Source organism: Oryctolagus cuniculus, chromosome X (genome assembly GCF_051225735.1).
Source record: "Oryctolagus cuniculus isolate XC-2025 breed Fujian yellow rabbit chromosome X, ASM5122573v1, whole genome shotgun sequence".
In the NCBI taxonomy this organism is placed as follows: domain Eukaryota; kingdom Metazoa; phylum Chordata; class Mammalia; order Lagomorpha; family Leporidae; genus Oryctolagus; species Oryctolagus cuniculus.
This window is the reverse complement of record NC_142888.1, coordinates 5,911,288-5,935,688: the sequence shown is the minus strand read 5'-3', so window position 1 is coordinate 5,935,688 and position 24,401 is coordinate 5,911,288. Positions and strand designations below refer to the sequence as shown.

At 38.8% G+C, this 24,401-nt stretch overlaps 1 protein-coding gene and 1 non-coding gene across 9 annotated transcripts in view; both read left to right on the top strand.

Moving 5' to 3' along the window:
• RPS6KA3 (ribosomal protein S6 kinase A3) overlaps positions 1-24,401 on the top strand; it is a 112,264-nt gene that overhangs the window by 71,805 nt on the left and 16,058 nt on the right. For all 8 annotated transcript variants that reach the window (XM_070067183.2, XM_008272438.5, XM_070067182.2 and 5 more), the window contains 11 exons: positions 5,926-6,006; positions 6,786-6,865; positions 7,458-7,564; positions 10,431-10,468; positions 10,659-10,801; positions 11,402-11,472; positions 17,448-17,536; positions 17,714-17,778; positions 17,853-17,955; positions 18,355-18,479; positions 21,687-21,812. In XM_070067183.2, coding sequence (XP_069923284.1) covers positions 5,926-6,006; positions 6,786-6,865; positions 7,458-7,564; positions 10,431-10,468; positions 10,659-10,801; positions 11,402-11,472; positions 17,448-17,536; positions 17,714-17,778; positions 17,853-17,955; positions 18,355-18,479; positions 21,687-21,812 — 1,028 coding nt within the window. The remainder of the gene's footprint in view (positions 1-5,925; positions 6,007-6,785; positions 6,866-7,457; positions 7,565-10,430; positions 10,469-10,658; positions 10,802-11,401; positions 11,473-17,447; positions 17,537-17,713; positions 17,779-17,852; positions 17,956-18,354; positions 18,480-21,686; positions 21,813-24,401) is intronic.
• On the top strand, positions 3,435-3,541 carry LOC127485107 (U6 spliceosomal RNA). The gene has a single exon (XR_007912281.3). It is a non-coding gene; the product is annotated as a U6 spliceosomal RNA (small nuclear RNA).

Genomic DNA, 24,401 nt, shown 5'->3' with positions numbered 1-24,401 from the left:
AGAGAGAGATCATCATGTGCTGGTTCACTCCCCAGATGGCTGCAATGGCCAGAGCTGGATTAGGCCAAAGCCAGGAGCAAAGAACTTGATCTGGGGCTCCCACATTTGTGGCAGGGGCCCAAGCACCTGGGCCATCTTCTGCTGCTTTCCTAGGCACGTTAGCAGGGAGCTGGGTAGGAAGTGGAAGAACCAGGACTGGAACTGGCTCTGCCACAACGCTGGCTCCCCTCACTGAATTTGTAATTTGGCAGAGCGTAGTAATTTTCCCTCAGATATTTGAAAAGATTACTTCCATTGTATTCTAGTTTCCTGTGTTGTGATGGTGAAGCTTATGGCCATTCTGACTCCTGATCCTTTGTGTCAAGTCACCTTTCCTCTTTGAAAGTCTTCGGATAACTCTTAATTCCTGGTGTTCTGAAACGTATTTGGTATATTCTTTAGTGTTTTTTTTTTTTTAATTTGTCATTCTGGAAGCAGAGTGATATGTTTCAATGTGGAAACTCATTTCTTCCATTTCGGAAAGTTTTTTTGTCATTCTCAATTTTGTGATTTTGTACATGTTGGACCCTCTAGATTATTATTTACTCTTTATTTTTCTCTCCTGTATTTTATTTTTTCTACTTCTGGAAAATATAATCAACTGTCTTCTGGGTCTTTTAGAAACTTTTATTTCTACCATCATTTTTAATTTTCTATCATTGATTATGCAGTTTTTAAGAATTTTATGAAATCCTATCTTTCACAACAAAATTAGTGCAACTGGAAACCATTTACTTAATGAAATCAGTCAGTCCCAAAAAGACAGCAGTCATACATTTTCCTTGATCTTTGGTGACTAACAGAGTACAAAAAAATATATATATGAGTGAAATTGACATTTTCAGATATGGTTATTGTTTACAGCTCTTGTCTCTACTGTTCAGGAAAAGGTTTTTTTCCTTACGATTTGCTGAATTTTTTACTTAGTGAGGGTTAAGCTTATGATTATAAAATAAACTGAAAGTATGTCACTGTAACATTTAAAAGAATAAGAAAAGAAGGAGGAGTTCAGGTGGGAGTTTGGGTGGGAGGGAGGGTAGGGGAAGAAGTATCATTATGCTCCTAAATCTGTGTATATGAAATACATGAAATTTGTTCACCTTATATAAATAAAAATGTTTTAAAATTTATCATTATAGGAAGTGTCAAACATTTAAGGAAGAAACTAAAGAATATAGTTAGCTTCATATACCCTCCTCTCTGCTTCAATATTTATCAACTTATAGTCAGTCTTCTTTCATCTGTATTCTCCTTCCCCTGTTGGTAATTGAAGCAAATCCCAGACTCTGTACTATTTCTGTCATGAATATTTTAGTATACATCTCTCCAAGATAGACTCCTAAAATAATACAGCTCTACTATGATATCAGTAAAATTAGCATATGTATGCCGAGTCAGTATTCAAATTTCTAATTGTCTTCATGTAATTTGTTTTGATCAGGATCCATACATGTAAGTTATACTTTACAATTGGTTGCCATCTCTCTTTAAGTCTTTTTATCTGTGCACTCTATCTCTGTTTCTTGTTTTTTTCCTTGTTTACTTGTCAAGAATACTTGTTCCTTCCCCCTACCCCATTCCATTTAAAGTTTCCTATTTCGTGAGTGCCATATCATTTTTGTTCTGTCACTAAAATTACAAGGATAGAGGCCAGCATTGTGCACAGCAGGTTAAGTGTTGCTTACAATGCCAGCATCCCATATCAGAGCAGCCAATTCAAGTTCTGACTGCTCTGCTTCCAATCCAGCTCCCTGCTAGTGTGCCTGAGAAAGCAGCAGAGAATGGCCAAAGTACTTGGGTCCCTGTTACCCACACAGGAGATCCGGATGGATTCCAGGCTCCTGGCTTCTGTGCAATCCAGCCTTGTTACAGCTGTTTGGGGAGTGAACCAGTGGATGAAAGATTATCTCTATCTCTATCTCTATCTCTATCTCTATCTCTATCTCTATCTCTCCTCTCCCTCTCCCTCTCCCTCTCCCCCTCCCCCTCCCCCTCCCCCTCTCCCTCTCTCTTTCTCTTTCTCTTTCTCTTTCTCTTTCTCACTCTCCCACTCAGACTGTCAAATAAGTAAATAAACCTTTGAAATTTAGAAGGTTGAGTTTTGTTTCTTCCTGTTTCTTTTTATTTTTTTTCTGTTGATTTTTCATGCTTTTCACATTTAGAGCCTTTCTTCACATGCCTGGGAATCTTTGTTGTCTTTTCATTTAAGACTGAGGTACTAAAAACTAATTGGAAAGGGTTCTATTGCAAGAATTTACTTATTTCACATTTCTCTTTCTTCCTTGGGCTTAGATTTTAGATTTTTCTGACCTGTTGTGTTATTTATAACTTGCTCATCTTCTATTACTCCCTCTCCTGCTCTTTGAACTTGTGGGTTTATGCCTATAGTAGTCCCCACCTCCACCCACAATTTCTGTTAACCCACAGTCAACCTTATTCTGAACATATTAGATGGAAAATTCCAGAAATTAAAAATTTATAAGTTGTAAATTCCATGCCATTTTGGGTGATGAAATGTGCTGTCTTGCCCAGAACATGAATCATCCCTTTGTCCAGTTTGTGCTCTATATGCTACCAGCCTGTGAGTCACTTAATAGCCATTTGGGTTATCAGATTGACTGTCATGGTACTGCATGGTCCCAAAGCACAGGAGTAAAGACAACGCTGGCAATTCAGATATGCCAAAGAGAAGCCATAAAGTGCTTCCTTTAGCAAAGGTGAAAGTACAATAAGATATTCTGAGAGTGAGACCATATTCACCTCACTTTTATTATAGTCCATTGTTACAGTTATTCTATCTTATTAGTATTGTAGTTAATCTCTTACTGGTACTAATTTATACATCAAACAATTTCATAGATATGTATATATAGGAAAAAACACAGTATATATAGGGTTCGGTGCCATCTGTAGTTTCAGACATCCACTATAGGTCTTAGAACTTAGTGCTTGTAGATAACGGGTAGCTACTGGATTACTGTCATTTCACTGGGGTTTTGGAAGAAAGTAAAAAATAAAACATCTGTGTTTAACCAGAAGACTTTATATTTTAGAGTTCCTGTTAATACAGTAAATCAAGTTAAATGGAACTCAGGGATATTAAGGTCAAGTTAGTGGGATATTGTGGCCATCTTAAGTGGTCTGTCAGCCTACAATGTTTTTATAAACCATTGTGTAAAACAACTTTTCATACATAGTTCTAGAAACATAAACAACGTTTCTTCTTGTTCACTCTCATGTTCATGTCAAGGAAGGATTAAATCCAATAACTATTATATAAGACAAATTATTTTAGAGGAATGTAGTTGCCTTGCCAGCATGAGTCAATATTAACAAACTGTTTTAAGGCTTAGAAGTTGACCAATATAAAACATGCCTTCTTAAGAGCTAGTACAGTGCTCGCTTCGGCAGCACATATACTAAAATTGGAACGATACAGAGAAGATTAACATGGCCCCTGCGCAAGGATGCCATGCAAATTCATGAAGCGTTCCATATTTTTATGTTTTTAAAAACTCTGCTTATCAAAAGAGATACACTCTGGAATATAAATGTATAAATTATAAGTTTACTCAAAATAAACAAATACAAATTTTGTGGAAAAAAAAAAGAGCTAGTATATACCAATCAAAAGTCTTGATATTGAGATAATTTGTATTTACCATTAGGTCTTTACATAAGCAGTAAGAAACCAGATTAGGATTGTTATGCAGTCCTACCTCAGGCAAAATCAAGGAATTCTTTAGTGAGTGGATCTCACTGTTTATTTTCAACAAGGTTTCATCAATGTTACATGTAAGGAAATGTTGAAAACTGTCTCACGAGCTGATAAAAATCAAAAGATCATCTTGGTCCAGCCTTTCATTTTATAAAGGAGGAAACAGGAAGTCTTTAATGAAATTACTTGACCAGAGTAACTCATATAGTTATTAGTACAGCCACTAAACTATACTTCTTGAATCCCAAACAATTTGTTCTTTCATTGTGGTAGAATAAAAAAAGAGGGATGTATATAGTAAATATGTTGGCACATATTTATACTGCTTCCTGAGCAAGGGAGTGATTTTTAAAGGATTTACTTTTCATATTTATAGAAAGAGGAAGAAATTTGGAATCCAGCTTTAAGGTAATAGGAACTAACCCAAGATTGTGTGGATAACAATGGAAAAAAGGCATATTTAGACTGGATTAGAAGATAATTATCAGGAGCCTTAATGATTAACTTTATTCATGATAAATAGGGTTTATAAGATATAATAAGGAAGATACCAGAATTGTAGCAACAGGAAAATATAATGAAATCACAGAATGATATTGAATTTGATAATGATAACTAAGCAAGTCAGTTAAAAAATAGAGCTTTGTGGACATCAAGGGCAATTGGTACTAAAATCCTCCCAGTTGGTTGTGGAAAACTGCTAGAATGGGGGAAAATAGGATATTTTTTAGTTTTTTGTTTATTTTCCCCAGGGGTCTTATTTCTGTGTTTTGAATATCTGTGGTCACCTTGCATTGAAAATAAAACCAACACAACTGTCCTACTGTCCCCAATTCACCCCACAAAAGACTCCTATTCCTTCTATTTTAATTGTTGACACAATTATTTGGAATACTTAGAATGTATTTTAACCGTTTATTTGCCTGTCATTTCTGCTAGATTACTTATACCATGTTAAAGATTAAATCTTTTTTTAATTTTCATTTATTTGAGAGGTGGGCTTGGGGGTGCCCATCAGCTAGTTCACTCTCCAGATATCCACAGTGGGTGGGAGCCCGTTAGCTGGAAGCAGGAATCCAGAGCTGGGACTCTGATATAGAATGCAATTGTCTTAACAGCCATGCCAAACACCTACCTCCTCCTTAAAGATTATCTTATTTGTATTTGTATCCCTAGTGCTTACCATAGACTTCACTCAGGAAGTGTTTGGTTGTTGAAAGGGAGCTTGGCCCCTTGTGGAAAGCCTGTGTTTGCACACTCATTTGGCTCCTTCCTTTTGGCCATTCACATCATGGTGTCTTTACTTGTGTTGGTAATTCAGACCTGGACTCCTCTTTTCCAGCCTTATCCCTCCCACTCATCTAAAATTCCACTTAAATTTTGTCTTAAATCTTGTCCCCTAAATCCACCTCTTTTCTCTAGCCTTCTATACAAGACTGATACTTGTACTATTCATTACTGATAATAAATTGTTAAATTGACCATTTACTTTATCTCTTAATCATTTTCACACTGCTACATTATATAATAATGATAGCTACCATTTAATTGAATATCCTTTACAGATCAGACTTAGATACAAACTATCTCAAATGGTCACACATCCCTTAAAGGTACAGTAGTGTTGCCCCCTTTTTATATTTGAGAGGTAACTAAAGGTCAGAGAGTTTGAATAAGTGACTTGCTTAAAGATCCCACATATCTAAACCCAAACATTTCTAACTCCAATAAAACCTTTGCTCTTTGAGCTGTACCACGGTAGCTCTTTCCTCCTCCTTCCTTCTTTCTCTGCAAAATAGACATTTTAGGGGTATCCATTCTTCACCATGTCTGCCACATTTTATAGTTGCTTAATGAATATTTGTTGGACTGGGTTACTGGAGTATTGAAACCTACTCTAGCTTTTTGTATTTTCATATTTCATTAAGATTTTTTTAATTGCGTGTTTCTTTTTCCCACTCTCCATAACTTTATAAGTATACAGTTTCTTTTAATTATATAATGTAGTAAAAGATGTATTTATTTTGTACATTCAGTGGCAATAAACAAAATGTTCACATTTCTATAAGCATAAGAAAAATTTTATTTAAAATAAGCGCAAAAAGAATTTGTTTTAAAGATTGTCTTTGACAGATACTGCAATATAGCATGTGTACAATCTTTTATAGTTCGAGACCGTGTTCGGACAAAAATGGAACGTGATATTTTGGTAGAAGTTAATCATCCTTTTATTGTCAAGTTACATTATGGTAAGTTATGAGCCACCTCTCGCCTAATCCTCTCATCTCATCCCCCACTCCTAAGTGCATTCAGATATACTAATGTGTATCAATGTATATTTGCATATATTTTTATGTGTTTATTGGATACACAACTCATGGGAATTAAGCCATTACTTTTTAAACAAACTTTAAAAACTTACTGTGTTCCTTTTAAATATTGTAAATTGTCTGAATAATAGTTGTAGGAATAAGTAATGATCATCTTTGCTTTTTCATCATAATAGTATTCCAGCATATTATAGTTCACGTATATTAGCCCAACCTAAAGGCAAGAAAGATCTCTAATTTGGAAGTTGTAAAACTATCACTTTTCTTTTCCCGAAAGCCTTATGCTTTTTCTCAGTGGATAAAGATCTAGTGAGCCTTAGTGTGTATGATTAAATCTAACCAACTCACATTTTCCCCCCTGTGGTTAGTGGCCTTTTCTTTTTTTTTTATTTTGTTGTATAGTTAAATAAGTCTTTCTGTTGCAAGTTTTTCTTACTGATGATGTTCAAAGCTATTGTATTCCTGAGAGACTCTTGCCTATAGAAAATCTGAAATTTAAAAAAAACTTAATTTAGTGTTTCCACATGAACAAACTAGGGGAAATCAATGGTTAGTTTCCTTTTAAGTAAAAATAAGTTTAAATCTATAATATTATCATTAATTTTCTAAAAATAATACTCATTTATGAACTAACCTAATGTAAACCTTGAAAAATAAACTATGGTGGATTAAATGGAAATTTTCATTTCTTCATTCAGCTTTTCAGACTGAAGGAAAGTTGTATCTTATTTTGGATTTTCTCAGGGGAGGAGATTTGTTTACACGATTATCCAAAGAGGTATGTAATTAATCTCTATTTTTAATCTGTTTATACTCATCCTGTTTCAACTCATGTTTTGTTGTATTTCAGTATTACAGCCATTGTGTTCTCTAGTGACACAAGATTCTTACATTGAAGAACCTGACCCAGAAGGAGTTAATTTCCTACCTTATGAACCTTTTCTGAAGGCAGGACTTTAAATTGACAAACTATCATTGTCTTAGCCCAGCTTTAGTAATAGTTGTCTGAAAAGCCATAATATATCGATAAGGTATCTTTAAACAATTAGTAACAGAAATTCAGTATTTTCAACATCACTTTTAATTTCTGAAATGTTACTGTGGTGGGCCAACAGTGTCACAACCTGAATATGATTGTTACTTAATATGTAAACTTATTTCCCCTTATTGTGCATAGTTAGTGTTTAGTAGATCGTTGTGGTTGACTGAGTAAATAATTTTTGCAAATTCCGTTCATAAGTAAGTTGTGGCTAAAGCTGTGAATAATTAGCATATTTATAAATTCAATGAATGTTTAAACTCTAAAGCTTTAAATAAAAATCACAGACACAAAGAAAAAATAAACTCAGAAAAAAAATATTTTATTTCAGGTGATGTTCACAGAAGAAGATGTCAAATTCTACTTGGCTGAACTTGCACTTGCTTTAGACCATCTACATAGCCTGGGAATAATCTATAGAGACTTAAAGCCAGAAAAGTAAGGAATCATGCTACTAAGCTGACTACAATGTAATATTATTTTGGATGTCTTAAAAAATAGAGTAACTTCATAGAACTTCCCACAGCTTTGCACTAGAGGGCCTGTGTTTCACATCTGTACTAATACTATGTATTCTCAGACTTTTAAAATTTCAGTTAATCAAAAAATATCTTGTTTCCATTTACATTCTTTGATTTTTAATGAGGTTGAAATCTATGTAAATTGGTAATTTATTTAAAAGAAAGAAAGTGAGAGAGAAGTTGTTCCCATCCACTCCCTAATGCCCACAGTGGCCCTGACCAAGGCTAGGAACTGGGAATTCAGTTCAGGCCTGCCACATGGGTGGCAGGATCCCAATTACTTGAGGCGAGCTTTGAACCTAGGCACTTTGATCTGGGACAGTGGCTTTTTTTTTTTTTTTTTTTTTTTTGGACAGGCAGAGTGGACAGTGAGACAGAGAGAAAGGTCTTCCTTTGCTGTTGGTCACCCTCCAATAGCTGCCGCAACCCGTGCACCACGCTGATCCGAAGGCAGGAGCCAGGTGCTTCTCCTGGTCTCCCATGGGGTGCAGGGCCCAAGCACTTGGGCCATCCTCCACTGCCTTTCCGGGCCACAGCAGAGAGCTGGCCCGGAAGAGGGGCAACTGGGACAGAATCTGGTGCCCCAACCAGGGCTAGAACCTGGTGTGCCAGCACCGCAGGCGGAAGATTAGCCTATCTAGCTGTGGCGCCGGCAGACAGTGGCATCTTAACAAGTAGACTAGATGGCAATTTGTATTTTTGGGCAGGTTTGCTGTTCATAAATGTCCTTTGCTCATTTTTTTTTTAGAATATTGCTTTTCTCATTGATTTATAAGAGAACTTTACAAACTAAGGATTTCAGGCATTTGACATGTGTTTAAAATATATTTTTCCACTCTTTATTTTTAACTTTATGTTGTAATCTACTCACTTTCTTCCCCTCTGTCAGGTGTTAATCTTTACTTTTGTGATTTTTCCCACGACTTTTATTTTTTTGTAAAATCGATTATTTATTTGAATGTCAGAGTCACAGGGAGAGGGAGAGAGGGCTTTCATCCACTTGTTCACTCCCCAGATAGCCACAGCAGCCAGGGCTGGCCCAGGCTGAAACCAGGACCCAGAAGCTTCTTCCAGGTCTTCCCACGTGGGTGGCAGGGTCCAACTACTTGGGCCATCTTCCCAGGCCATTAGCAGGGAGCAGGGACAGCCAGGTCTCAAACCAGAGCCTATGTGTGGGATGCTGGCGCTGTAGGCAGCAGGTTTACCTGCTACGCCATAGTGCTGGCCCCAATAATGCCCTTTATATTCCCCTAAATGTGTTGGTCTGCATCTTAATCAAACATCATCCAGATTGTTGTTGTTGTTGTTGTTGTTTTCAAAAATAAGTTCTTTGTTTTAAAGAGATTTGAAAGTATGCCCCTACTGAATTACCCTCAATGGTAAACTTTAGTAGTTATGTTTGAATTGATAAAGTAGAAAGGTTGTTGGTATTTTTTTATCATAGTAAAATTGTATTAAGTCATTTTACTTGTACAATTTTTATTTAGAATTAAAAGGAAATGACTGTATAATGGGATAGCTTTAAATGTAAGTCAAACAGAGGCAGGCACACATTGTGGTGCAGCAGGTTAAACCACCTTTTGGGGCACTCACATTCCAGATCAGAGTGCCAATTTAAATCCCAGCTACTTGGCTTTGATCCAGCTTCCTGCTAGTATACCTGGGAAAGCAGCAGATGATGACCCAAATACTTGGATACCTGCCACTCTCATGGGAGGCAATGGATGGAGTTCCAGACTCCTGGCTTCAGTCTGGTCCTGCCGCAGCTGCTATGGGAATTTGGAGAACTACTAGATGGAAGATCTTTCTCATACTCTGTCTCTGCCTGTCACTCTATCTTTGTCACTCTGCTTTTCAAATAAGTAAATCTTTAAAATATATACATGAGAAACAGTTTATTACTTGACCTTTCAAGTCATTACAGTAAAATACCTATTTAGAAACAGTTACTGGCCTACAGCTTAGTACTTTTTTTTAAGTCAAATTTCAGTAGTTTTATACAAATAACTTTTTAAAATATTTTATTTATTTATTTGAGAGGGAGAGTTACAGTGAGAGGGAGAGACAGAGAGAAAGGTCTTCCTTCCGTTGGTTCACTCCCCAAATGGCTGCAACTGCCAGAGCTGCACCTAAGCCAGAAGCCAGGAGCTTCTTCCCAGCCTCCCATGTGGGTGCAGGGACCCAAGCACTTGGGCCATCCTCTGCTTCCCCCCCCGCCCCAGGCCACAGCAGAGAGCTGGATTGGAAGAGGAGCAGCCAGGACTAGAACTGGTGCCCATATGGGATGCCGGCACCACAGACGGAGGATAAACCTACTGTGCCACAGCACTGGCCCCCAGCTTAGTACTTAATGGTATTACTCTCCGCTCAAGTATCTACTCAAGCCAAAAACCTGGACATCATTCTCCTGTTGATCTTTACCATGAGCCAAAGAGCTAACTAGATGCCCTTTATTTACCCTGTGGTGTTTTCTTAAGTTGCAGATCTGATTGTCTTTACCCTCCATTTCTGTACACCTTTTCTGAAGGAAGAAGCCTATAAGCCCTTTGCAGATTGGCCTCATGCATACTAGTTTTTAAGTGCTCCTAGAGGTTTATAGCATTACCTTTAGCTTTTTTTTATAAATGTGTGCCTAAAATGTTTCCCTGTTTTACCCTGGCCTTTTTTTTTTTTTTTTTTTTGAGTCTAAAGTCATTTATTTTAGAATGATTCTAAAGTGGCTTCAATTTTAGCTTCTAAAATATGTATTTAATAGTTTCAAAAGATCTCACTTTTTTTTTCAGCATACTTCTTGATGAAGAAGGTCACATCAAGTTAACAGGTAGAATTCTCATTTTATTAAAATATTTCTCCTACTCTATAGTTTCCTGATTGTGGTACAAATATTAAATAATACATTATCTTAAAAGTTGTTCTTTTAGTAATTAATATAAATGTTAGAACTCAAACTTGAAAATTTACCCATGTAAATTACTATAGGATATTTATGAATCAAATATTTACTTTGACAGATTTTGGCCTAAGTAAAGAGTCTATTGACCATGAAAAGAAGGCATATTCTTTTTGTGGAACTGTGGAATATATGGCTCCAGAAGTAGTTAATCGTCGTGGTCATACTCAGAGTGCTGACTGGTGGTCATTTGGTGTGTTAATGGTAAGGTTTAGGTTTTTGGTTTTGGGGGCTTGAGAGTTATTGTTTTGTTTCTTAAATGAGAATCAGCAGTGAATGTTATGAGAGAAACTGATGTTTTATGTTATAAATCTTATAGCTTATGTAATAAATAACCAAGAAAAATTCTTGCATACCATGGAGGACTCTGGAACCTATTAATAGGTTCTATCTTCTTCCTGATTGGAAAAGGCAAAAATAGGTTAACCTAGAATTTTTACTAACAGTAACAATATAAAGTATTAATGTTGTTTACTGTTTGGGTGAACGTACCCCAGAAATTTATAGTAAGTAACCCTTAAAATAAGTTTGTATGAAGTTGGCATATCTCTCAAATTATTCACCTATATACACTGTAATTGCCATTTAAAACATAATTGATTTTTGAAAAAGAGCTATATACCCCAAATATCTTTTAGGAATTCTCAAGAAATTGAGCAGTGAATATGATGGAAATATACAACACTTATTTTACTATGTAGCAATTTTAAAAGATTTGGTTATAATTAAGTTTTTTTTTAACTATTAGCCTAGAGATTTTATTCTTGGTGGCTAAATAACTCTGATTATTTTGCCTTTCTGTAGTTTGAAATGCTCACTGGTACATTACCGTTCCAAGGAAAAGATCGAAAAGAAACAATGACTATGATTCTTAAGTAAGTACTCTCTATTAGAGATGTTTTGTTGTGATTTTAAATGCTCCAGCAGCAGGTATTTGGCCTAGCAAATAAGGTGCAAGTTGGTACAGTCATGTCTCACATTGGAATGCCTGGATTCAATGCCCAACTCCTGATTCTGGCTTTCTGCCGAACTGGGAGGCATTAGCAGTGGCTTAAGTGCTTGGATTTATGTCACCCAGGTGGGGGACCTAGATTGAGTTCCCTTCAGCCTGGCAGGCATTTGGGGAGTGAACCAGTGGATGGGAGCATGTACTTATGTTCTCCCCGACTCAAAAGGTAATTTTTTTTTCAGAATTACTTTATTTCTTTGAAAGAGTTACAGAGAGAGAGGTAGAGCCAGAGAGAGAGAGTTGTCTTCCATTTCGCTGGTTCACTCCCCAAATGACCACAATGGCCAGAGCTGAGCTGATCTGAAGCCAGGAGCCAGGAGCTTCCTCCACGTCTCCCACGCTGGTGCTAGGGCCCAAGCACTTGGGCCATCTTCTATTGCTTTCCCAGACCACAGCAGAGAGCTTGATCGGAAGAGGAGCAGCCGGGACTCAAACCGGCGCCCATATGGGATGCTGGCACTGCAAGCTGGGGCTTTAACCCACTGTGCCACAGCGCCAGCCCCCAAAAGATAATATTTTTAAAAATAAATGCTTTGGACTGAAAAATTAGGTGTTAGAATATCAGCAGTAATAAAAGACATAATTAAGAAATTCGTCGGTTTTACATGTTTAAACACTAGGACACTGCATAGACTCAGAGTACTCGATATATTATTTTTATGTTAGTGGTGAAATATTAAAGGCTTTACCTTTGAGATTTGGAATACAACAGTCATGCTCCTAATTCTGTCACATTGTCTGTGGGGTGCTAGCCAGTATTGGTAAGGTGGACAAAAAAAGGTGTTAAGTCTTTCTTAAAAACGAAAGAAAAATTGTCATGACTTAGATAACATGACTGCATAGAAATCCAATCAGCATTTAAATTTTTTGAATTAGTTAAGAGTTCAGTAAAATTCATTGTTACAAAGTCAATAAACAAAAATCTGTTTCGTGTCTGTACAATAGCAACATGCTATTTGAAGATTGGCTGCCCACCTCTCAAGCAGGAGTGTTGTCCCCAGTCTTATGTTAATGACACTAAGACACCGGAAACTTAATCCAATCATGGTTTATAGGTGGGACTGTGGGAAAATGATTGTATTGGATTTATTCATTAGGGTTCAGCCCCAATGAGTGAATCCTAGTGGTTTTATAGGGAAAGGGAAAGAGACCAACAGAGACAGACATGTATGCTTCTGCCATGATATGATGCAGCCAAGAGGGACCCTCACTAAGGCCTCTGTCATGCTGTTTAGAATTTGAATTTCCAGAACCATGAGCCAGAATAGCCCTGTTTTCTTAATTAAGTAGCCTGCCTCAGGTATAGTAACGAAAAGCTAATACACAACAGAAAGTGAAATTTTCCAAGAGGATACTGTGTATACCAGTGTAAGAAAGCTGATTTTACTGCTGCTGATGCTAATGTTAACGGAGGACACTGCTGTTCTGGTAGTCTTTCGAAGCAGTATAGACCTCCAAGCTTATATAGGGTTTTAATGAAGGATGGAGCTCAAAAATTGGCAGATTTTCAGGTCCATAAGGGATTTGACATGATCTGTAAGAATGTGATTACTTGGATGGAATTGTTGGCACTCAGGTGTGCTCAAGTGAGTCCGTTTCTATCTGGCTAATTTTCATAGACAAAGAACAATCACTGGTTGGCCTACAAAAGTGTTTACCAGGCAAAAATTATCATTGACCAATTCAGTGTACTTAACCAATTGAAAAGACCAGCACTGTAGACAGTGAGTTAAGCCACGATCTGCAGCACCAGTGTCCCATTTGGGTGCCACTTTGAGTCCTGGCTGCACCGCTTCTAGTCGCACTCCCTGATAATGTACCTGGGAAAGAAGCAGAAGCTGGCCCAAGTGCTTGAGGCCTTGCTACCCAAGTGGGAGACCTGCAAGAAGGTTCTGGCTCCTGCCTCTTGGCATGAATCTAAAAAAGAAAAAACTGGCTGGCGCCGCAGCTCACTAGGCTAATCCTCCGCCTTGCGGCGCCGGCACACCAGGTTCTAGTCCCAGTCGGGGCGCCGGATTCTGTCCCGGTTGCCCCTCTTCCAGGCCAGCTCTCTGCTGTGGCCCGGGAGTGCAGTGGAGGATGGCCCGAGTACTTGGGCCCTGCACCCCATGGGAGACCAGGAGAAGTACCTGGCTCCTGCCATCGGATCAGCGTGGTGCACCGGCCGCAGTGCGCCGGCCGTGGCAGCCATTGGAGGGTGAACCAACGGCAAAAGGAAGACCTTTCTCTCTGTCTCTCTCTCTCACTCTCCACTCTGCCTGTAAAATAAATAAATAAATAAGAAAAACTGAAAGGATTTAAAATCAATTCTTGGGGTAAGGTATTTGCAGAGCAGATAGGTCTCTGCTTGTTACATTGGCACCCCATATCAGTGCCTGGATTGGAGTCTCAGCTTTGTTCTTGATTCCAGCTTCTGTCTCATGTACAACCTGGGAGTCAGCAGTTGATGGCTCAAGTAGTTGGGTCCCTGCCACCCATGTGGGAGACCTGGAGTGTGTTCCTAGTTCCACGGGCATTTGGGAAGGGAACCAGTGAATAGGAGGTGTCTGTCTGTCTGTCTCTTTCTGTCTTTCAAATTAAATAAATCAAAAGTTTAAAAACCAGTGCTGGTGGTTTTCTTGTTACCATGGTTACATAACAGTCTTTTCCTAGGAGTGTGGAAACTTTTTTATTCTTGTGATTTTAACTTTTTCCTCTATCCTGTTTTTGGTTAAACTTTTTGGCAAGATTATTTTATAGTTTCAGTTCTGTGCTCCCTGTTGCATTCCATCAGGAGGCTTACAGTATCTAGTCGTCTGACTCTTAAGTGGTGGGATTCAGTAGTTACGGCAATTCCTGCCATTGTAAAGTTCTCGGTCAGCCTTATAACTAAGGTTTCGTTCATTCATAATCATTATTTGAAACACTTATAAGGAATTAAAAATGATAATTTTTAATTAAAATAACAGTTATTTTTCTGAGACAATGAACTTTCCTTCATCAACAGGTCTTTTTAGTTAACTTAAAATAAATTTCAAGTTAAAAGAAAATTAGAACAAATACTTTTTAACCTTTTCTTAGTTAATTCTGATCGTTTGGGCCCTAGTTATTCCCATTGAATGCAATGTCCAGTGAGTTAGGTTTTTAATTTAGTTTTGCCTTTTTTCTTTTTTTACTGTGATGAACTCATGGAATTTAGTGATCAATGTGAATATGTTTGCGTTTATTATTTTTCATGCCCAAATTGTTCCTTTTCACCTTTTAAATGTTCTGTCTTCAAGGTTACATGTATTCTTTCTTCCATCTACAGGCACCAGACCTGCATTTCCCATTACCCACCTGCCTGCCTAGCTGTCCCAAAACACACAGCATGCATGACTTCACATCTTTCAATTGATCTCACTTTGATGTTCTTTTCCTCTTTTTGAACCACCAATTAGCAGCATTTCTGTGTACCCTCTATCCCAATCCAGAAATCTGGACATCATTCTTGATTTCATCCTCACTCTTTTTTTTTTTTTTTTTAAAGCTGCTGTCCCAGCAGCTTTATTTTTTATTTTTATTTTTTTGACAGGCAGAGTGGACAGTGAGAGAGAGAAGGAGGGAGGGAGGGAGGGAGGGAGGGAGGGAGGGAGGGAGAGAGAGAGAGAGAGAGAGAGAGAGAGAGAGAGAGAGAGAGAGAGAAAGGTCTTCCTTTGCCGTTGGTTCACCCTCCAATGGCCGGCACGGCCGGCACACCACGCTGATCAGAAGCCAGGAGCCAGGTGCTTCTCCTGGTCTCCCATGCAGGTGCAGGGCCCAAGCACTTGGGCCATCCTCCACTGCCCTCCCTGGCCACAGCAGAGAGCTGGCCTGGAAGAGGGGCAACCGGGACAGAATCCAGCGCCCCGACCGGGACTAGAACCTGGTGTGCCGGCGCCGCTAGGCGGAGGATTAGCCTAGTGAGCCGCGGCGCTGGCCCATCCTCACTCTTGTATATCCAGGTACTCTCCAAATCCTATCCCGAACTGTTTCAGTGTTCTAGCCCTTCTTCCTCATTGTACTGCTAACTGCTCAGGCCATGGTGACCTCTTACCCAAACCACCTAACCTTCCAGATTGCTCTCAACAACCATGGAATTACCTTCTTGAAAATCAGTTTGGTGATGTTAGTCGCCTGCTTCAAGACTTCTGCTACATTCCTGTTACTTAATACAGTAGTGTTTCCCCAGTTTTGTTCAGCAGAACCCTAAATTCTACAAAGTGTTAATAAGTGTTGTCTAAAAAAGAGGTACTGCAAGCACATGTTTAGAAAATACATTTTTGGGGGGTCTGCTTTTTTTGGCCTTTTATATGCAGCATATTTTATTTCCTGTCTACAACAAGGATTAGAATAGATAACAGTCTATAAATTGATAAGCTCATGAAATATTTTTGTTGTTGCTAAAAATCTAGAAGGATTAATGTTATTCAGTAAAATTTTAGAAAGTGCTGGCCAAGTAAATAAATGTTCATTTTCAACTTTTGCATTATATTTAAATCCTGTCATGATCTCTCATGTTAAATTAGATAACCCCTACCACCCCCTGACACTTTTGCCACATTTTTCTCTGAGTTTGTCTCTCATTGTGCTAGAGCTATCTATATCTACCTTCCCCTGACCACAGGAATCATCCTGAGCACTAAGTAGTGTAGGAGCGCAGAAACAGCTCACTGAATAATAAGTGAATCCATTTCTGAAATAGGAACCTTCAGCAGCTCTGTTATTATTGTCATACTTACAGGATCCTTGGTTTCTTTAATTTGTAGGTTAGGAAAAGAGTAAAATTATATATTGCAGCTAAAAGAGGCCTTCAAGCTCATCCAGGCCACTGGTTTTCAGACTGTGTGTCAGAGTCTCGAATGTCCCACAAACCCTTCTCCCACCAGTTGCCCTTCCCTCAGGAACTACGAAAGGAAATAGGAAGGGGAATTAGAAGATGAAGCACATGTTCTCTTACGAGTTGTAAATATTGGATTGCTTAAATTCCCTTTGGAAAGGGGTTCCAAGGCTACAGCTTGGGAGCCATTAGCATAGCATCCAGTCCTCTTATGAAATAGTGGCAACAGGCCAAAAAGGATTGACTTTCCAAAGGTCACAAAGTTCTTAATAATAGAACTAAGAGCTAAGACTCAGATGATCTTACTTTCACAGTAGTGCTCTTTGCAGAAAGCTGAAAAATGAAAAAGTTCATTAGATTATGGACTGAAATTGTGTGTTCGAACAAGCCTGTACAGGAATATTCATAGCAGCTTTATTCATGATAGTCCAAAACCAGACACAATCCAGATATCCTTCAATAGGCAGATTTCTGAATAAACTGTGATACTTGCATAGAAGAGCCGGTATGTGTGTGATGAAATGGCTTAGAACTTGGGGCCAGCATTGTGATACCATGAGTTGAGCCACTACCTGTGACACCAGCAATCCATATGAGCACAGATATGATGAGTCCTGGCTGCTCCACTTCCAATCCAGCTCCCTGCCAATGTGCCTGGGAAGACCATGGAAGATGGCCCAAATACTTGGGCCCCTGCCACCCAAGTGGGAGACGAGAAATTCTGGGCTCCTGGCTTTGGCTTGGCCCAGCCCTGCCATTGCAGCCATTTGGGTAATAAAGGGTGATGGAGGATCAATCTCTATCTCTCCCTCTCTCTGTAGCTGCCTTCAAATAAATAAATAAATCTTTTTTAAAAAATGGCTTAGAACTAAATACATACACACATGGCAAATACAACTGGGGCTATCTACAGGTATCTCAGAAGATTTAATTCAAAGCATTTAAAAATAAAAATACATACACCTCCAAAAAATGAAACTTTGTTATATGGATTTGTTATTTAGAGCCAAACTTGGGATGCCACAGTTTTTGAGTCCTGAAGCCCAGAGTCTTTTACGAATGCTTTTCAAACGAAATCCAGCCAACAGATTAGGTAAAAATTTTAATTAATTTTTTCTTTCATGTTTTGATTTTTTTTGTTGAGGGGTGGGTGATAGATATTTGTTTTTGTGATGAGATTGTTAAATGTTCAAACAAGTAGTAAAACTCTGTGCAGTGTTTTCACATACATTTATCCTTGAAATAAAAATTCCCAATCAATTTTTGATAGGCGCAGGACCAGATGGAGTTGAAGAGATTAAGAGACATTCATTTTTCTCAACAATAGACTGGAATGTAAGTATGGAATGGAACTTTGCTTGAAATATTTTTATAATTAACACATGTCTAAGTCTCTTTTTTCTCTCCAGAAACTATATAGGAGAGAAATTCATCCACCTTTTAAACCTGCAACTGGTAGGCCTGAAGATACATTCTATTTTGATCCTGAATTTACTGCAAAAACTCCCAAAGGTAAAGAGAAAACATGAAAACCCAAATATAAGACAATGAATACATGTTTGTCTTGTTGATCAGAAAATGTTTTCCAAGATGACGAGGCATATTTGAAATGCTCAGTATTGACATGTGTATAGTGGCTACCATATTGGACAGCACAGATAAAGACAATTTCCTTCATTCTAGGAAGTTTGATGGGATAGGGTTAATGTTTGAATACCATTAACCCAGTAACTATTTATTATATTCCTCAAATGAATTGGCTGTTTTCTAGTCCCTGAGGGAACGAAGTTAGAATTGTTGTGGCAATAAGTGATCAGATCATATCCAATACAGTACTGAGGTATCCTGGACTGCAGTCAGTATATAATTACCTTTCAAAAGAATCTTCATAAAATTTTTTGCTCTTTTCAGATTCACCCGGCATTCCACCTAGTGCTAATGCACACCAGCTCTTTCGGGGGTTTAGTTTTGTTGCTATTACCTCAGACGATGAAAGCCAAGCAATGCAGACAGTTGGTGTACATTCAATTGTTCAGGTGAGTGCGTGTCTAATAATTTTAAATTTTAAATGTTATGAGGTACAGTTCATTGTATAAATATATTTCATGAGCTAGACAGCTTAAAATACACTTTGTATCAATATTACTCTTTTTTAAAAAATATTTATTTATTTGAAAGTCAGAGTTACACAGAGGAAGAGAGAGAAAGGTCTTCCATCCTTTGGTTCACTCTCCAGATGGCCGCAACGGCCAGAGCTGCACTAATCCGAAGCCAGGAGCTTCTTCTGGGTCTCCCATGCAGGGGCAGGGGCCGAAGGACTTGGGACATTTTGCACTCCTCTTCTAGGCCATAGCAGAGAGCTAGATCGGAAGCAGGGCAGGGCCGGCGCTGCGGCTCACTAGGCTAATCCTCTGCCTTGCGGCGCCGGCACACCGGGTTCTAGTCCCGGTTGGGGCGCCGGATTCTGTCCCTGTTGCCCCTCTTCCAGGCCAGCTCTCTGCTGTGGCCAGGGAGGGCAGTGGAGGATGGCCCAAGTCCTTGGGCCCTGCACCCCATGGGAGACCAGGATAAGTACCTGGCTCCTGCCATCGATCAGCGCAGCACGCCAGCCGTGGCGGCCATTGGAGGGTGAACCAACGGCAAAGGAAGACCTTTCTCTCTGTCTCTCTCTCTCACTGTCCACTCTGCCTGTCAAAAAAAAAAAAAAAAAAAAGGAAAGAAAGAAGAAAGGAAGTGGAGCAGCCAGGACTCAAACTGGCACACCCATGTGGGATGTTGGGACTGCAGGCGGCAGTTTTATCCATTATGCCACAGCGCCGGCCCCTAATATTACTCTTAGAAATTCTTTTCATATGTCATTGACAAGGTTACATGAACCAAAATCCTGGATATCTATGTGACTTGAAAGTGTAATTTTATGAAAATAGAGATAAAAATCACTGCCTTGCCTCTCTGCCTCCTGTGCCTCAGTGTTTGTCAGGCCTGGTTTATTTTATCCTCTGACTGTTAGTCCAGCTGTGATGGATTAAGGTCTCCTGGCTCCTTTATGCCTTATAATAGTTTTGCATCTTCATTCCTTTGGAACCCCCACTGTCATTAGGAAGAAGTGGCTGAGTACCTCATGCTTCGTTTTCCTATTGTTTATCAGAATTGGCAAAAAAAAAAAAAAAATAGATAATAGGCCAAAGGGGCAGATTGTAGGTATGTGGATGGGAATGGGCAGTGGGGAAAGGGTAAGTGCGTAACAAGAGACTGGAGTGGTACATAATGCTATAGGAGCACAAGTACTACAGTCTACTAGATTGATTTTTCCCATTCTAATACTATAGAAATATAAATTTAATTCATCTTTCTAATCAGAGAGGGAATGGCATCAATTTTTTGAAGTATTGAATTGTTTTTAAGATATCATTAGTGTTTTCATGATTAAGTTGCTTTTGCTCTTATCTTTTTTGTGTATGTGAGACATTCATTTTGCTATCCAAGAAAACCAACTTCAGTGTTAAGCAAAACTCATGTTGAAGTATGAGTAGTCTGTCCCTTTAACCAAGTAAGCACATGAATATATGGAAAGTTTTTAAATTACAATTTCTATACCTAAAATAGAAACCACAAACCTATTCTCCAGAATTCAAGTTTTAACCTGTACAAAGCTCATAGGTCTGGAGAGTCTCATGTCAGCAAAGTTAAGGGCAGCATGACTTTCTTCTCAGCCTCTTATGGAACCAATAATTTTACTGTTTGTCCCTAACCCATGAATAGCTTCTTCAACAGAAGTTGCATAAAGCTGTGATCTGAGGGTAAGAAAAGAGGGAATCTGACTACAGAAAGTCCAGAATGATGTTACACCATTTGTATTTAATCCTCAATAGGTTACACAGTCTGTAAGTGATACGTCTGAAACAATAGTGAAAATATTCTAATTCTGAATCCTCCTAAATCTTTTTCTTCTATACCAGAGACATTAGACTTCTCATTTGCAAAGGTGCTTCAGAAGTCAAATTGGGCAAAATTACAGAGAAAGCTATGGACCCCTTATCAAGTAACTCTGCTTTTTCTGGTGTACATATTCAATTTCTTCTTTATTTTTTTTAAAGACTTATTTACTATTTGAAAGAGAAAGGGAAATCTTCAGTCCACTGGTTCACTCCTCAGATGGCTGTTATGGCTAGGGCTGGGCCAGGCTGAAGCCAGGAGCCAGGAACTTCATGCGAATCTCCCTCGTTGGTGGCAGGGGCCCAAAGAGGTGGGCCATCTTCTGCTGCTTTTACCAGATCATTATCAGGGAGCTGGATTGAGAGTGGATCAGCTTTACCCACTATGCCTCAATGCTAGCCGCAGTTTCTTCTTCTTTTAAAGATTTATTTATTTATTCGAAAGTCAGAGTTAGAGAGGGGGGGGGAGGGAGAGGTGTCTTCCATCTGCTGGTTCACTCCCCAATTGGCTGCAGTGGCCAGAGCTGTGCCAATCCGAAGCCAGGAGCTTCTTCTGGGTCTCCAACATGGGTGCAGGGGCCCAAGGACTTGGGCCATCTTCTCCTGCTTTCCCAAGCCATAGAAGAGAGCCAGATTGGAAGTGGAGCAGCTGGGTCTTGAACCATCACCCACATGGGATGCCAGCGCTTCAGGCCAGAGCATTAACCCGTGGCGTCACAGTGCCAGCCCCGCCAGTTTCTTCTTTTTAATATAAGCGTTCTGGGGGCTGGCATTGTGACATAGTGGATAAAGCTGCCAGCTGTAGCTACCATCCCATATGGGCAGTTGTTCGAGACTTGGCTACCCCACTTCGAATTGCAGCTCCCTGCTAATGCACCTGGGAAAGCAGAGGAATGTGGCCCAAGTGCTTGGGCCCCTGCACCAAAGTGGGAGACCCGGAAGAACTCTGGGCTCCTGGCTTTGGCCTGGCCCAGCCCTGGCCCTTTCATCCATTTGGGGAGTGACCCAGCAGATGGAAGATTGATCTCCCTCCCACCCCTCTCTGTAACTCTGCCTTTCAAATAAAACTAAATCTTAAAAAAAAAATAAGTGGTTTTAAATGTATATTTTTTGCTGAATATTTTATTGTAGAAACTTACTAAAAAGTGCCCTTGTAAAGAATTAGTGCTATAATTTATTTTTACTGATACTCATTTCTATTTTAACTTAATATCAGCAATGCATACTCAGTAACATATTCCTCTATTTTCAAGTATGCTAAAAAGAAAGAGTACGGAACTCTTCATCAATTTATCATTTCATTTGCAGCAATTGCACAGGAACAGTATCCAGTTTACTGATGGATATGAAGTAAAAGAAGATATTGGAGTTGGATCATACTCTGTTTGCAAGAGATGTATACATAAAGCCACAAACATGGAGTTTGCAGTGAAGGTAAATGTTTTTACATTTAAAATACAACTCTCACAGTTCTTACTCATGCATGTAAGTACCAGTTGAGAACTACACTCTTTTTTGTTATTGTTGTTAAACCTTTTGTTATAAAAAGTCAATGTAAATTTAAATATCTGACTAGGGATCTTCAGAGATCTAGAAGCGTGGATTCCCCTTCTAGCCTAAAAATGAAGTAGCCATATACCCAGTATGCCTCACATAATTTCTTTTTTTTGTAAAGATTTATTTATTTATTTGAAAAGCAGAGTTACAGAGAGGCAGAGAGAGAGAGGCAGAGAGAGAAAGTCAGAGAGAGGCAGAGAGAGAGAGAGAGGCAGAGAGAGAGAGAGAGAGAGGCAGAGAGAGAGGCAGAGAGAGAGAGAGAGAGAGGCAGAGAGAAAGAGAAAGAGAAAGATCTTCCATCTGCTGGTTCACTCCCTAAATGACCACAACAGTCAGGGCTGCGTCGATCCAAAGCCAGGAGCCTGGAGCTTCCTCCAGGTCTCCCACGCAGGTGCAGGGGCCCAAGCACTTGAGCTATCCTCCACTGCCTTCCTAGGCTGTTGGAGAGAGTACGATCAGAAGAGGAGCAGCCTGAATTTGAACTGGAGCCCATATAGGATGCCAGCACTGCAGGTGGAAGCTTTACCCACTATACCACAGCGCCAACCCCAAAATTTCTTTTTATTTGACCAGTCAGAGAGACAGAGACAGTGTTCTCTGCTGCTGGTTTACTCCCCAAATGCTGACCATTGCTGGAGATGAGCCAGGGCAAAGGCAAGAGCCAGGAACTCAATCTAGGCCTCCCAAATGGGGGCCAGAGACCCAACCACTGGAACCATCATGTATTGCCTCCCACAGTGTGCATCAGAAAGAAGCCAAAATTGGGAGCAGTGCCAGGACTTGAACTCAGGCACTTATCCCCTGACATGATATTCTTTTTCACATGATTTTTAATAATACCCCTTTTATACTTGAAAGTTCCCGTTTTCTGGTCAGGGTGTCAGAAAATTTCTAAAACTGTATAACAAATTGGTGTATGTTTATATTTTTTGACAAAAAGCTCATACCTTCATATCTAAAAGGCTCTGTGAACCAATACAAGAATTAAAACCACTGTCATAAAATTTATCACTATTAGCTGTTTCAATTTCATCAGGTATCTCATCAGAATGTCTGTTTTGAGATACCTGGTGAAATTAAAAGAGCCAAAAACCAAGACACCTAGCTCTGTGAAAAAGTTTGAATTTAGACCATTAGCTATAAGTGAACAAATAGTATATTCAAGTCTCTGCCTTTTGAATTCTTAAGGTAGTAACCTCTGCTTTCCCATCTCAAGCAATTCAAATCTTCTCTGTAGATTTCAACTTATCTGGAACCTTAAGGCTAGTTCATAAATATGGGTAGCTCATGTTTAGTTAGTGAGAGAGTGACATTCATTGTTATTACTCTAAAATTGGATGTAATTACTTTAGAAAGTCTTCATTGTCCATAAGGCTTTCTGCCACATATAATGATGAATCATAGAAATACATTTAAGTTTCTGTGCTCTTATTCTTTTCTCCAGATTACATAGAAATTTCCAAATTGCTTACATGAAAGGAGAGAAGAAGAATAACATACTTGGTGGGCGAGTTTTATTATGTGCTTTTTCCATAAACACGTTGAAAAAGCAGCAACGTCTTAGGCTCCCTTTGGATTACAGAAACCAGAAGCAGTATTCCCAAAGCCTTCAGAATACCTCCAAGCTATTTGTAGATTCTTGTGATTTAAATTAGATTCATAAAACCAATCCCAACACAACTGGATTCTATTGAAATTATTATAAATGTGGACCCCACAAGCATAAGTCATGAAGATAATGTATTCTGAGCCTCAGATTAGCAGATCAGAAAATGTTGCCAAAAATAGCACCTCCCTGAGTGTTCTTGTTTTCAAAAGCTTAGTCCCAGATCATCTCTCTTGAATTAGCTTATTCCATATGCAACTCATAATCATCCATTTGCCAAATTCCACACTGTCATTTGCAGTTGATTACAGTGGACACCTGTGTTTGTCTTCCTTGTTCTCCAAATACAGAACTGTTTTACAACTAAATCCATTTCAGATAAATGATTGGGTTCGTAGTGAGTGTTGTAAGCTCTTTTCTAGGTTGCTAGAGTGTTTGGGTATTTAATTCACACATTAATTTTTAAGCTGTTTTAAAATTGAGTATGCAGAGGTCACAGAATTTGTTTCAGACGACCCTTTGAATTGCAAGTAAAACTCGTCTTTTTAAAAATGTCATGTTACTTTAACAGAACAAAACATCGAGCAATATTTTTAAGAAGCAGCTGACATAAAGGGATTAAAAAGCTACACTAGTGTTTTAAAGGGTTTTATTACAATAATTAAACTTAATTCTAGCCAAGGGAAATTTCTAGGTGTGGTTTTTCTGCTTAGTTTTCTGCCTAGCTTCAAAAATAAGTTCTACTTAGCTATTAATTTTTATAAATAGCTTACAACTAATGGGATATTCCATTACAGCATTTATATGAAGCAAAGCTAATTCAATAAACAGATGCTAGTGATGGTGTTATATAAACAGAA